Source organism: Amyelois transitella, chromosome W (genome assembly GCF_032362555.1).
Source record: "Amyelois transitella isolate CPQ chromosome W, ilAmyTran1.1, whole genome shotgun sequence".
NCBI lineage: Eukaryota > Metazoa > Arthropoda > Insecta > Lepidoptera > Pyralidae > Amyelois > Amyelois transitella.
Window position 1 is genome coordinate 6,225,171 of NC_083536.1, and position 16,049 is coordinate 6,241,219.

Consider the following 16,049-nt stretch of genomic DNA (forward strand, 5'->3'; position numbering starts at 1 on the left):
CCTTTTCTTTGAAAGACAACAAGACAACCTGTATGGCCTGTAAACTACTGGACCATCATCAGTTAAGCTTATTGTCATTTCCCCTACCGTGGTTTTGCCCAACTCTGACAAATTGTATGCAAAACACTTTCGGTATTTATTAAGAAGGTCTAACAATTGTTTTTTTTCTTCCTCAGAGATCCTATCACCGATTCTAACGTCACTACCAACTATACCTGTACTGCCCTCAGTCTCAGATACTTTCATAACTGACGGGTTAGAGGCAGTACCGTTGTTGTTACTTTCTTCCCTTGCAATACGCCCACGAGCGATTAAATGTCCCTTCGGAAAGGAAACAGTCTTATCTGAAGGAACATTAACTAAAATTCTGCCAATACCTCTTTCACTTAAATAAAATAAACTCGAGGGGACAGAGAACCTTACATTAATTAATATTCGAAAGCTGCCTTCTACATATACCTCACCAACCATTTTAGGACAAGAATTCACCTCTACTACATGTGCCTCCAGATAATGTCACATCATTACTACAAAAAAGTTTGACCTTTGGATTATGTCTTATTTCGTCGCTAATCTGTAATAGTTGTAGTTTTTCACTCGTTTTAAACACAAGTATGTGAGGCAGTTCTGTGAATGATTGTCCGATCATGACTGGAATGGTCATAACTTCATCAGGTACAACGAATAATTCTACCTCAGCTTCTACCTCATCAATAACTATACTGACTTGACGCTTACCAAGCGCTTGAACTGACGAATTTCCAAAACCTTTTAGACATGGTAGTCCTTCAGTGTCAAAATCACTATAGTTTGGAATGCTTTTGTAATCAGATATGCGAATCATGCAACATTCGCTGCCAAAATCAATAAAAGCGTGAAAAGAAACATTGTCAATTTCTATTGTCTTATTATATTTACTGCCTATGTTATTATTTGATACTGCCAAAACTGACTTTTCTGCAGTAGACGGTAATTTTGAATAACACTGCTCGGTATCGTGACCCATTTTTTGACATCTACCGCACCTTTTTATTGGTTGGGTACATTGAGCAGCGGTGTGTCCCTCTTGTTTACAGTTAAGGAGCGAGGTCCCCTAGCTGTCGACTTCATATCTTGGGGTCTAGTATTTGGTAGATTCTTAAATTTCCGGTCAATCAAAGGTTTACTATTTCTAGCGTTCCTTAAATAAGCTATAAGCCTATCAGGGTCCTCGTATTGCACCGCTTCAGCGCCTAGCCTAACAGAACAGTCATCAATCCCGTGTAAAACACATTCTACGGCCCTTCTTCCAGTTATACCGCACCTATTAATTAATGCAATTTTGTCATAATAGTACGCTTCCAATGAGTCACCAAACTTAGCACGCTTGGCCAGCATATCGCTCAGCATTTGCTTATAATTCTCTTCCGACGGAAATGCTGCTAGTAATTTTTCTTGCCATTGTTCCCACGAGAAAAGGACAGAAGATAAATCCTCATACCAGCGTTGTGCAACCCCACGTAGTTTCGGTAATGCAAAGTGTATTAGCTGTTTTTCTGTCCATCCATAAATAGTTGAGCACTCGTTTACTTTATGGAGCCACATGGTCATCGTCTGTTCTTTTCTCGAGGGGTCGAATTCAGGTACGGTATTATGCATCGCCTACCGCTTCGTTGCCAGGAGTGTGAGCTGCCCTCGCCCATACTCCTGACGCGGCGGCCGCTTCCACGGCGGCCTCGGCTCGGCCGCTCTCCACGGAGCGGCCAGCGGGGTGACCCGTCGGCCTTCACTTCTACCCGCTAGGGGAGGGCGCGCCTGGCACAAGCGCGCCTTCAACCCAGGGCCGTTTCGCCAGGCAACGGAATCCCGTTTCCGCCGCCCGACCGGCCCTTATTGTGGGGGCAGCAGGTGCAGGGCGTATGCCCGCCTCCTGCGCCCAGTGCGCCGGCGGCGTATGGGGAGGTCGGACGTGTCCTCTCTCACCCTTTCCGCCGCCTCTTTGCGGAGCATGACGCTCTCCGCAAAGGTCTGCACTGCTGTCCACGACCTCTCGCTGTCGACCATCTGTCTCACGACAGCCGGCAGGGAAAGGTTGTCCCCCACGACCGCGCGAAGCTCCGCGCTGTCTTGGTCCCAGGCTGGGCAAACCTCCAAGGTGTGCTGGGCGTCCTCGTCAGCACATCCGTCACAGTGGTGGCAGATAGCAGACGGCTCCCGACCGATCAGACACAGATACCCTCCGAAACAACCATGTCCGGAGAGCATCTGGGTCAGACGGTAAGTCAGGCTACCGTGCTGCCTCGCCAACCACTGTCCTAACACCGGACGGACCGCCTCGACGGTTCTACGCCCAGCAGTCGGCTGCTCCAGCCTTTGGGACCACTCTTCAATGGAGCGCTGACACAGCTCATTGCGGCGTCCTGCGATCTCCCTCGGTGCCAACCGGTGACCCTGGGCCACGGCCTCCTCGCGCCAGAAGAACAGCGACGCGAGGGTTTTCGCCTCTAGGTCCCAGGGAATGGAACCGGCCAGCACAGACGCTGCCTCAAAGGAGATCGTGCGATAACCCCTTGCGGCTCTTGTCGCCATCAGCCTCTGTGGCCTCCGCAGGGAGGCGAGGTTTTGGCGAGAGAGCGCATCCGCCCATACGGGGGCCCCGTAAAGGGCTATTGATCGCACGACCCCCATGTACAAGCGCCTGCAGGACGCTTCTGGACCTCCCAGATTCGGCATGAGCCGAGTCAGCGCTCCGGCCGCCGTCGTCACGCGCGGCGCTAATTCCGCGAAGTGGGCGCCGAAGTTCCATCTGCCATCAAGAACGATGCCCAGGTAGCGCATCGATTGCTTGATGGCAATTGAAACACCTCCAACCGTCAGACTGGCGTCTGCAGGCGGCTTCCTCCGAGGGCCATGGAAGCACAGCGCCTCGGATTTGTGGAGAGCCACCTCCAGACCCAGTCGACGGATCCGGCGCACCACTTCAGCGACTCCCGCAGTGGCGAGCAATGACGCCTCCCTATATGTGGCGCCGCGGGCGGTCACGAGTGTGTCGTCCGCGTAGCAGACGACCTTCACCCAGGGCAGAGTGACCGTCCGCAGCACCCAATCGTAACCGATGTTCCACAGGAGCGGTCCTAAGACAGAACCCTGTGGAACACCGCGCGTCATTGAACTCTTCGTCCAACCGTTTCGGTCAGGGAAGATTATCCATCTCTCTGAGAGGTAGTCCTGGATGACCCGACGCAGGTAGGTCGGCACCCCATGGTATCGGAGTGCCTCCACAATGCGAGACCAGGGGAGGGAGTTAAAGGCGTTGGCGATGTCCAAAGACACCGCCACGACCACCTCACCCTGGGCAACCGCATCCTGCGCCAAGGACTTCACCCTCAGCACGGCGTGAATCGTCGACCGCCTCCGGCGGAACCCGTATTGGCGATCCGCCAGGTCCGGCCCGACTCTCTCCAGGTGCTCGACGAGGCGGTCAGCAACGACCCTTTCCAGCAATTTGCCGGCCTCATCGAGCACGACGAGGGGACGGAACCCGGTCGGAGAATCCGCCGGACGTCCCTCCTTCTGCAGTAGGACTAGTCGGCCCACTTTCCACGCCGCGGGAAACCTTCCCTGCTCGAAACAGGCTGTGAACAGCCCCCTCAGCCGTTCCCCCAGAACGTCCAGAGCGAGGACGAGGGCACGACCCGGAACTCCATCAGGACCCGGGGCGACGTTCTTCGCACGCAGCCGTGTAACGGCTGCAGCAAACTCATCCCGGGTCACCTCCGGGATCGCCTCCACGCCCTCGCTTCTTTCCGCCAGTGGCGGTGCCATACTGGGGGGCTGAAAGGCCGCTCCCTGCGGGAACAGAGCGGCCACCACCTCACCGAGGAACTGCGGATCCAAGGTCCGCGTCAGGGGGGCCGCGTACGGCCGGAGCTTATTCCGGACCAGCCGATATGGGCGCCCCCAAGGATCGCGGTCCAAGGTACCCAGCAGCTCCTCGCGTGCTGCCTCCTTGGCGGATGCTATCGCTGTCCTCAGCGATCTCTTCGCCTCCACTAGTGTCGCGCACAAGGCGGCCTCTTCGGACTCGTCCCTGCGCCTTCTCCTCCGGTATCGGGCGTACTGGCGTCTAGCCCTGAAACAGGCTTCTCGCAGACGCGAGAGCTCGGGCGACCACCAGTACACCCAACTTCTGGGAGGACGAGTACTGGCCCGGGGCATCGAGGCATCGCAGATTTCTGCTAACGCGCCCCGGAACCACTCGGTCTCGTCCTCTACCACCACATTCACCGGCGCACGGGACCAACCTTTTACAATGGCCGCCTCGCGGAGAAACTCCTTGTCGAGGCGCTTCAGCTGCCACCTCGGGCCAGCCTCGTTCGGAGTTCGGCTTGGGCCGCTCGGAGCGACCGAGGACGCGGAGAGATCAAACCGTATGTAACGGTGATCAGAGAGCGTCTCCACGTCCTCCAACACGCTCCAGCCCTCGACACGGCGCGCTAGGTCTGGGCTCGCGAACGTAACGTCCGGTCGCGAGCTACCGTTCCATCGCACGCACGTAGGTGCCGTCCCCCGATTCACTACCGCTAGCCCGTTAGTGATGAGCCACTCCTCGATAAGTGCACCCCGCGCATCTGTTGCAGGGGATCCCCATGCCGTTGATTTGGCATTGAGATCTCCAGCAACCAGCACGGGGAGAGGGTGACTCCTCAGGACCAGCGCCTCGACCTGGGTCAGGAATGACTCGAACTCGTTGAGCGGACGGTTGGGCGAGAAATAAACTCCAACCACAACCAAGTCACCCAAACGAGCTGAGACCACTCCATGACCTGGCACGACACATGTAGGAGGCGAAGAGCTCGCCGAAGACACGATCGCCACCGCGCTGTCTTCGTCCCGAACCCAGTTATCCCGGGGCGGGACAAAGTACGGCTCAGAGACCACCGCCACGTCTATCAACCACTGCGCCATGCTCTGACACAACAGGTCCTGTGCACTAGTGCAGTGGTTGATATTCGCCTGGAGAACTTTGAGGGCCATAATTATTCAGAGGCCCCCGTTTCCATCGCCTCGGCGCTCTGAGCCGCACGAGCAGGTTGCGTCTGGGCCGTAGCCGCGAACGCACCCCGCTTCCCACCTCTCCTTCTTTTTTGGTTTTGGCGCGTGCTGGAGCACGCTTTGCTCCCCACGCGGTGCCCCGTCGGTTTGCCTGCCCCCGCGCACAAGATGCACTTGGGGGCGGCGTTGCACGCCGCGGCCTTGTGACCCGGCTCGCCGCACCTGTCGCACAGCAGGCTCCTGTCGGACTCGGCAGTGCACCGCTGCGAGACATGACCCGTCTCTAGGCAGCGGAAGCACTGCATGGGCCTAGCCGGCAGCAGTTTTACCTGCGCCGAAACCCATCCGACTAGAAGCCTGGTGCCGTTGGCGGTCAGCCGTTTGGCCGCCGCGATGGGACACCTGACGAAGGCGGTACGAACGCCCGTGCGGTCCTCCCGAATGTCCCCGACCCGGATTTCGGATTCGGGGCATTGACCAGCCCGGGCGATCGCACCACACACCACAGCTGGGGTGGCAGAGTCGCACAGCTCCAGCATGCGCAAATCGGCGTATTTCTGAGGCCTGGATACTTCCGCTACCTGGGGATCCAGGACCTCCTTTAATTTGGACGCCAGGAGGTTGGCCTTTGCGTCCTTCTCAGTACCCGCGATTTCTAAAATGCGGGCACCGGTAGCCGCCTTTTTAAACTTGACCCCGGGTATACCCAGGGCGCCGAGGTCCACTTTACCCATGGCCAGATCCATGACCTGACCATAGGTCGCTCCACGCTTTTCCGCGTCCGGCCGCAGCCTGATCACAACCGCAGCCGACCGCGGTGGGCGGAGTTTGAGCGGTTGTGGACCCTTCTCTTTTTTGGCTGCAGCCTGGTTACCCCGGGGTGGGGCAGCGGCAGCGGCGGCCTTCCTCCTGGAGCCCTTCTCCGGCACCTTCTTCCAGGGCACTTCTGATGGCCCAGGAGCCGGTGGCGGAGCGGGTGGCCGTGACGCCGGCGCAGCCGTTACGGCTGCGTAGGATGGAGAGTTGGCCAACCTCGGTGACGACAGTGGTGGAGTCGCCAACGGTACCGGCTCAGGCGCCGTAGGGGCAGAGTTCCCTTTCTTGCCCTTTCCCTTCCTACCCCGTTTGCCTTTGCCCTTTCTGGGCTTAGGATCAGGGGTCGGTAGGGGGGGCGCCTTCCGCCATACGGCAGTACGGCTTGCCGGAGTCTGGTTGCCGGTGTACGGCGTTTATCGGCCGCCAGTGCGGGCCGCATACGTTTCACCGGCAGGAGACGGTCCTGGAGGCCCTCAAAACGGGCGTCCAGCACAGGACCCATTGTGGTGAGAATGAGGCGCTGCAGCACCTCAGTCTTCTCCTGCCGGAATTCCGCCCGACGCTCCCTTTCTACGGCGGCTCTGAGCTCCGCCATTTCCTTCTCAAGTGAGGAGATCTTATTTTCCATGCGCTCGCAGATTTCGCGCAGGCGCTCAGTCTCCTCACCTGTCGACCCGGAGCTCAGAGCCGACATGACCTTCTCTAGGGACGCTGCAGCGTCCTTCAGGCCCTTTTGAAACGTACCCTTGAGGTTCCCTGAATGGGCCGCAATTTCCCGAATAATTTTTATATTCGTTGCGGCCTGGTCCCCAAGGGTGCCCTTGTCTGCGGGCGATGTCGCCTGCAGCGTCTCCGCCTTTTTGACCTTTTCGGCCTCGTCGCGCTTTGCCGCCACTAACTCCCGACGGGCGTCAGCGGACAAAGTCGACTTCGGCCGACCACCTTTTTTGGCCGCTTTCACGGCCTTCATAGTTGGCGCCTTGGGCGCTTTCGGTGCCGGCATTTCTGCACTGGCACAATCATCCCCCTCACGGCCCCTTTTTGGAGCCCGCTGCCGGGGTTGCTCCTCGAACAGACTCTCTACGCTCACCCATTCCGCATCGGAAAGTGAGCCAGCCTCTGGCTGCGGCGTCAGAATTAAGGGACTTACGTCCCTATGTCGGTTCTTGCCCCCCCCAGATACGGTGGGGCAGCCCGCGCCCGAGGACGCGGGGAGGGATTCTCCGACCGCGGAGCGGCCGGTACCCTCCTGGGGTAGTGTAGTCTTCAGAAGCGACATTTCATTTTTGTCCTTTTTTACTAGGGTTTGGTCCCTGAAAGTGATGTTGGGCGCTCGGGACGGGGTTCCCCCCCCGCCATTCATCCCCTAGGCACGCCCGACCGTGGGATTGGGGTTATTTTTTATTGAGGTTTTCTTCCTCGCGGCGCTGGCCATGACAGCACAGCACCCTCGGCCCCATCAGTTGGGGTAACGAGTTGCCCGACGCCGGCCGGAACCGGAACGCCGCGCGAAGAGTTGCGCCACATCCACTCTCGTCTGAAAGCAGACAAGAGGGAGCGGCGCCCGACACGCGAGGGTCTATAGACCTCGTCCACCAATACACACGCGAAGGCCCCACAGGGGACCCCGCTTTTGCGGGACATTGGCCAGCAACAAACAAGACCCCGTCAATCGGGGAGTTATTTGCTGTCGCCCGGGGTGCACCGTCCCGTGTCCCTTGTCAGCCCACCACTGTCACCAGATTCATTGGAATCAAGCAACAGAAGCAAGACCTTCAAGAGACAGGGCACTCGAGGAGGTTTCTCGCACTTAGCACCCCTTATGCATGTTACCTAACTTATCTAAATTTAAAGAATCATTCCGATTAACAGATTTTATGGCATCTAAAAGTTCGCGTATACTATCTATATTACGAACTTGGGTACTACCCGGATTTATACAGCTAGAACAACTCGTGGGACCACGATTTTTGCGTTCGGGCGTTTGGCTATTTGACCGGCTACGTACTCGGATCTCCTGACGACACCGTAAATGATCATTTGTCTGACCGTGTGCATGGCCGCGCTTCCGGTTATGAACGCGGCTTACGGACCGATCGCGTGATCGATTATCCGTATGGGACAATGCTTGGGTCGGCTCCCGGTTAATAGCTCTACTGTGAGTGTCATTATGACTACGGATGAGAGGTACCCGACCACGTGTCTCGTCGTCCGTCTTTGTACGGCTTAAATTAGCCCTATTGTGTGTGCGGCTATTTGCACGCCTGCGTGAACGGCATGTGCTGATTAGATGTGTCGATTTTTCTATAGTATGACAACAGGATCTGTTAACCGAAATTGGACTTCGCAACTGTCTCACCTCGGACCGAGAGTTGCGCTCCTCGCCGCTGACGCGATCTCTTCTTCCTCCGTTCCCAGAGTCGCGCCTTGGAGAGCGGCTGCGCGTTGCAGGTCGCAGCTCCCGTCGTGACGACGACCGCCTGTTATGGCTCCTTGAACGGTGTCCGATGTCACCGGGGTACGTTGGTGTATATGCTTCACTTGCGCTGGATTCGAGAGGAGTTCCGGCATAGTTCCAGCAGAGGGTCGTTCTTTCGGAGGCGACAAATGTACCCGGACGTGAAGATCGGCGATACGGCAAACGTGTAATAGATATTGTAAAAGTGCGGTCTTCATGAGTGAAAAAAAAAGGCAATAAGTGAAGTGATTGTGTTATAGCGTGGATCGTCATATTAGGTCTTACGCACGTATATATGTATTCGTCGGACTATATATTCCGTATAAATCATAAATTACTTAGGGACATTAAGTTAAATAAATAAGTGAGGTATTACGATTTAATGTATGTACCTACAGCGTGTTAAATCATAATAATCATATGTTATGCTTATTATCAATATCATTGAAACTTAGTGAACTGATACCTTCGACGCTCGTAACCCAGGTATGTAAACATTTACATAGCATTTTTTTTTGGTACTTATGTAGGAATAAGTTTATATAGAATGATATATTTATGGCTGATTTTGCAAAGAACCTTTACGAACGCTTGTTAGAAATTAGAACTTACTTAATAAAAATTGGACCTGCTCGCAGAAAAGGCGAAATTTTGAATAAAAAGCTTAATGAGGCACAGTTAATTGTACAAGAATTTAATGATTATTTACAAACTGTTAATGAACAGGAAGATGTCAGTGAGGAAGACGATATTGCAATAAAAGAATTCCATGAATTTTTCAAAAAGTTGTATTTAGAAATATTTAATTTGTGTCAACCTGTGAAGTCTGAAAGTAGTATTGAAACAAAAATGGAAAAATTCGAACTCAAAGTTGCTTTGAACTTATTACCAGTCATGACAGATGAAATATCTAATACAAAACAATTAATTGACGGAATAGATTATTATAGCTCTATTTTATCTCAGGAGTCTCAGCCTCAACTTATAAAGTTTGTTTTAAAAAATCGACTATCGCAGTCAGCGAAATTAAAATTAGCAATCGAATACAATAGCGTTGCAAACCTTTTGGCGGATATGAAAAGAGTACTATTGCCGCAAAAATCGGCTACTTCACTTCAAAAACAGCTACTTAGTTGCAGACAGAATGAAATGTCTGTTGAAGATTTTGGTAAAAAATTGTCGGAATTATTTGTTGATCTTACGATCTCGCAGACAAAAAATGATCCAACAAATTATAAAGTTTTAAAAACAATTAATGAGAAACAGGCGATCAAACAGTTTAGTGATGGATTGCGAAATCGGAGGATCAGCACAATTATAGCTGCCCAAAAATATGATAGTCTCAAGGACGCTATTCAAACTGCCGTAGATGAGCAGGGTGTGTTGTCATCGAATCCGGAACAGGAAATTATGACTATGGGAAATAGAAATAATAGAGGGTTTAAAAACAATTCCAGGTCACCTCGTCACTTTAATAACCAGCGTTACGTAAGAGGTCGCGGTCGAGGTCAAGCTCGGGGATGGCAGTCATCCAGAGGAGCCGCGCAGAGCTTCCAGCAGTATCGCCCGCAACAGGTAGCTTACGCTCCGCGAGGCAGACAGTTCAGAGGTACTTTTCATAATTCACATTTTAGAGGTAACAGGTATTATCGAGGTAACATCCGAGTTCTGACGGAAGGGAAAGAGGAACAACCGTCCACATCGCAAGAGCAAGTAGTTAACGAATATGAGTTTTTTCGTCCATAAAGAGTACAATATTTTAGCCAGTGGTAGTACTTATAATGTAGAACTGATGTATAAAAATATTCATTCCTTTAGTTTTCTCGTAGATTCCGGAGCATCAGTATCAGCTATTAAGTATAAACATGTACATGATTTTAACATTCCAATCTTTAGAGAGAACATACTTATAAATGGAATAGGTGGAAAAGTACAAGCAATCGGATACGTGTATCTAGATTTATCTGTACACGGGTTGAGTATGCGTCATAAGTTCTGTGTATTCGAATCTTAACCTTGTAAGGCATATGGTATTCTGGGTCAGGATTTTTTGAGTCGGAATAGAGCGATTATAGATTGTGATAAACATGAAATGATATTACGAACTATCGAACACACTATTACTTTGAAGTTACTGAGTTCGAAGGATAATTTAATTAGTTTACCACCTCGATCTGAGTCTATTCAGTATATTAGTATTGGTGAAAGTTTTTCTGAGGAATGCGTAGTATGCACGAAAGAGGTTTATGAGGGAGTTTTTGTAGCGAGTGCCTTGGTTAAGCCGGTTAAGGGAAAAATACCATTGAAATTTTTAAATACTACGGAAAATAATGTCACTTTATCAGAATTATGTCTCAATATTCAAAATGCTAAGGATTACGACATATGTAGTTTCGACAATAATTTAAAAAATGCTTCGCGAGTAAAACAATTATTTTCTAAATTAAATTTGAAGAGTTTAAATAAAGAAGAGAAAGTAGAGATTGAAAAATTATGCGCTAAATATTCGGATATATTTTTTTTAGATGGAGATCGGTTATCAACAACAAATATTTATCAACATACAATTACAGTTAAACCTAATACCCAGCCAATTTTTTCCAAGCCTTATAGATTACCACATTCCCTTCGTAACGAAATTAAAGGTCAAATTGACAATATGTTAAAAGATGGCATTATAGAACCATGTCATAGGGAATGGTCGAGTCCTATTTTGTTAGTACCAAAGAAATGTGACAGTGAAGGTAACAAACGATGGAGATTAGTTATAGATTATCGAATTCTTTATCAGGATGTATGTATTTCTCTCATTTAGATTTGTATCAGGGGTACTTTAATGTAGATTTGCATCCAGACAGTAGAAATTACACAGCTTTTGATGCGCCCCTCTCTTTTTTTAGTCAAAACAAATACTTACAACTTTTTAAATTAAATTATGTTTAAATCTATATATATAAAACTCTTCCGTTACTGAGTGACTGACTGACAGACAACGCACAGTCGAAACTACTGGTCGTAGACAGCTGAAATTTGGAATGTAGGTTCCTTGGGATATGTAGGGGAGCACTAAGAAAGGATTTTTGGAAATTCAACCCCCAAGGGGGGGAAAAGGGGTAAGAACGTTTCTATGAAAAATCTTATTCCTTGGGTTTATAAACTTGAAACTTGGCATGAACACGTACATAGGCAAGTAAATATGTTTGACATTATAAGTTTTTTCAAACTACCCTCCAATCGTGATTTAGGGGGTGCGATTGGGTGACTGATTTATTAACGCACAGCCGAAACCGCTCGGTATAGGAGTCTGAGATTTTGAACAGAGGTTCCTTTAGTAACATAAGTGAGCACTAAGAAGGGATTTTTGAAATGTCAACCCCCAAGGGGGTGAAACGGGATAAACTGAGCCGGGGCTGCGGAAAAGTTCTAACGAGATACCGTGGCCCCGGAACGCAAAGGGCAACTGAAGGAACGAGGTGGGTTTTAGTCAGTAAAAGTCTGACACTCCCTTCCGTTCCACCCAGAGCGGGAGAGGTCATTTGATGATTTCCCATCCTTAAAAAAAAAGATTTTGTATGACAACTTTCAGTCGTCTCTTTAACATACATAAAAACATACATAATTATGTACATACATGCATAACATTAATAACATCACGCCTTTAAATCCCTATTTTGTGTTAACACTATCCATACAAACAGCTAAAAGGAAACAAGTGAAGAGACGAAATTTGTCCGCATCCATTTTCACCTAAATTCTTAACGTTAATGAGATTTACTTTTTATTATCAGGTCAACCTAATAGCCTCACATGTACGTATAACTTCGTAAGAATTTTTTTTCAACTCCTAACCGTTGAGGAGTTGTACCTTCCATCATCAGCTCATTCACATGGGATGATGACTATCAGACGCAAATACTTAAACAGATCTATGAAATTGTCAAAAACGTAATTGCCTGTAAATTTGAGGTTTGCCCTTGATTTCCCTGGAATACCATCATCAGATCCTGACTAGGTAACAACGGGACCAACTTGAAAGTATACTCTACCGAACAAAAAAAGAATCACGTAAATCGGTCCATAAATCTCGGCGTAATCGGTATGCATAAATAAAACACCCGAATTTTATTTTCTATTAACTATCACGAGGCTACATCATCCCTGAGTAACACAGGCTATATTTAATTCCAGTTGTAACAAGATTTCAGCCTGTGGAAGAAAAAGCCCTGTCGAGATCATTAAAAAACGCTATATATAACCGAATTACACGTGGGCGAAGCCGCGGGCGGAAAGCTAGTATTATATAATCAATTACATTTAATTATTAATATTGACAGTAAAGATTATTTATTACAATTATTTTAAATCAATTAAATTATAAATATCAGTGTTGCTGACAGTACATACATAATTATGTATAATCACGCCCATATCTCTTTTGGGGTAGACAGAGCCCACAATTTTTTCAAAATATAGATTATATAATATAATTTATGAGAACGATGGAGACATAGGATTTATAATGATTACCATACCCCATTCAATATCAATATTAATTAGATCAAATGAAGAAATTCATGAATAAGGTTTTAATGTAAAATGTATGCGTTGAAAGCTTTGAGAAACATTTAATAATTTGGTATAAACAAAATGTAGCGGACCCCGGGCTCCCAAGCCATACCCTTGAGGATGCAACCAGGAACACGCTCTAATGAGAAATAGTCCATCCATCCATATAATCACGTCTACATCCCTGACGGGGTAGACAGAGCCAACAACCTTGAAAGGCTGACAGACCACGCTGAAGCCTATTTCTTACTCGCCTCTTGCGACATCCATGGGAAAGAGATGGGGAAGGCCTATTTTTCATTGGTGCCAGGAACCACACGGCGGATGAGAGATCGGTATAAACAAATTATGTATTTTGTTACAAAACTTACTTTGATATTCGATCATCGTCATTCTACAAAGCACATCCGCTAATGCTTAGACATAATCTATATATATAAAACTCTTCCGTTACTGAGTGACTGACTGACAGACAACGCACAGTCGAAACTACTGGTCGTAGACAGCTGAAATTTGGAATGTAGGTTCCTTGGGATATGTAGGGGAGCACTAAGAAAGGATTTTTGGAAATTCAACCCCCAAGGGGGGGAAAAGGGGTAAGAACGTTTCTATGAAAAATCTTATTCCTTGGGTTTATAAACTTGAAACTTGGCATGAACACGTACATAGGCAAGTAAATATGTTTGACATTATAAGTTTTTTCAAACTACCCTCCAATCGTGATTTAGGGGGTGCGATTGGGTGACTGATTTATTAACGCACAGCCGAAACCGCTCGGTATAGGAGTCTGAGATTTTGAACAGAGGTTCCTTTAGTAACATAAGTGAGCACTAAGAAGGGATTTTTGAAATGTCAACCCCCAAGGGGGGGAAACGGGATAAACTGAGCCGGGGCTGCGGGAAAGTTCTAACGAGATACCGTGGCCCCGGAACGCAAAGGGCAACTGAAGGAACGAGGTGGGTTTTAGTCAGTAAAAGTCTGACACTCCCTTCCGTTCCACCCAGAGCGGGAGAGGTCATTTGATGATTTCCCATCCTTAAAAAAAAAGACTTTGTATGACAACTTTCAGTCGTCTCTTTAACATACATAATAACATACATAATTATGTACATACATGCATAACATTAATAACATCACGCCTTTAAATCCCTATTTTGTGTTAACACTACCCATACAAACAGCTAAAAGGAAACAAGTGAAGAGACGAAATTTGTCCGCATCCATTTTCACCTAAATTCTTAACGTTAATGAGATTTACTTTTTATTATCAGGTCAACCTAATAGCCTCACATGTACGTATAACTTCGTAAGAATTTTCTTTCAACTCCTAACCGTTGAGGAGTTGTACCTTCCATCATCAGCTCATTCACATGGGATGATGACTATCAGACGCAAATACTTAAACAGATCTATGAAATTGTCAAAAACGTAATTGCCTGTAAATTTGAGGTTTGCCCTTGATTTCCCTGGAATACCATCATCAGATCCTGACTAGGTAACAACGGGACCAACTTGAAAGTATACTCTACCGAACAAAAAAAGAATCACGTAAATCGGTCCATAAATCTCGGCGTAATCGGTATGCATAAATAAAACACCCGAATTTTATTTTCTATTAACTATCACGAGGCTACATCATCCCTGAGTAACACAGGCTATATTTAATTCCAGTTGTAACAAGATTTCAGCCTGTGGAAGAAAAAGCCCTGTCGAGATCATTAAAAAACGCTATATATAACCGAATTACACGTGGGCGAAGCCGCGGGCGGAAAGCTAGTTTTTATTATATTGCATTTGCATGTTTGCATATTGTTATTAGGACGACTACACACTTAATTTACTTACAAACTCAAAGTATGGTATTAATATTCTGTGTTACATACATACCTATGAAATCCTTAAGTAGGCAGCGGTTGTCCAATTACATCTACAAGTTTCAATAGGGATTCATGTTATTCTCTAATAATAATATTGATTACGTAGACTTAACTAACACGGTGCTTGGTATAGCAATAGTACGTAACCATAAGAAAGCTGGAATGTAGCCCAAATTCTAGTACATATACCTATGAGTACATACCTGAAAGTGGTTTTGTCTTTCAAACAAATTACAATTGATATAAAAGTGTTTACTCAGTAAGTGTGTAACCACCCTTAATTACTGTGTATCTGCTTACTTTGCGTATTTCACTCGTTCGTACATTAGACCATTTTGTTGCTAAGAACTAAGTTGTGATGTTGTGTTGTGTGTGATAATTTATTAAGATTATAATGTCGGTCTGTTTATTTATAATTTAAAGTTTCTGCTATTATTGTTAACCAAAGTGAATTAGGAAGTGTGGTTGGTGCGTGATCTTACCACGGGCTCGCAGGAAGTTTACTTACCACGGTTTCTTCCAGCCAATCATCAGTTAGGAATTAGGAAGTGTGGTTGGTGCGTGATCTTACCACGGGCTCGCAGGGAGTTTACTTACCACGGTTTCTTCCAGCCAATCATCAGTTAGGAATTAGGAAGTGTGGTTGGTGCGTGATCTTACCATGGGCTCGCAGGAAGTTTACTTACCACGGTTTCTTCCAGCCAATCATCAGTTAGGAATTAGGAAGTGTGGTTGGTGCGTGATCTTACCATGGGCTCGCAGGAAATTTACTTACCACGGTTTCTTCCAGCCAATCATCAGTTAGGAATTAGGAAGTGTGGTCGGTGCGTGATCTTACCACGGGCTCGCAGAAAGTTACTTACCACGGTGTTTTCAACCGATCATCAGTTAGGAATTAGGAAGTGTGTTCGGTGTGTGATCTTTCCACGAGCTCGCGGGTGATTCTTATCAATTTTATAATGGAGTCAGGTGAGTGCATTCGACTAATGTTTTGTGTTTAGAATGAATCGAATTTTGTTTATTGGGAATTCTGGGACACAAAAGTGTCCCAAAAAATAGAAAACATCTACTGGTATGTTAAGATGGTTCGGTCATGTGGATGGGATGAATGAAAGCAGGTTGACTAAGCAGATATACAAGGAGAGTGTGGAGGGAAAGGTCGGAGTGAGAAGACCTAGACGAACGTATCTTGATCAAATTAAGAACGTCCTGGTAAAGGGTCAGGTCAAAAGTACCCGAAACCGCCGAGCTTGCATGAAGAGAGTTATGAATGTGGATGAAGCGAAGGAAGTGTGCAG

General features: G+C 47.8%; 1 protein-coding gene across 1 annotated transcript; it reads right to left on the minus strand.

Moving 5' to 3' along the window:
- Positions 1-5,018: 5,018 nt before the first annotated feature.
- Positions 5,019-7,213, minus strand: LOC132904111 (uncharacterized). The gene is made up of 2 exons (XM_060954035.1): positions 6,299-7,213; positions 5,019-6,209 (listed from the first exon to the last, which is right to left on the minus strand). The coding sequence occupies exons 1-2, from the start codon at positions 7,211-7,213 to the stop codon at positions 5,019-5,021; spliced, it is 2,106 nt and encodes a 701-aa protein (XP_060810018.1).
- Between the last annotated feature and the right edge of the window lie 8,836 nt (positions 7,214-16,049).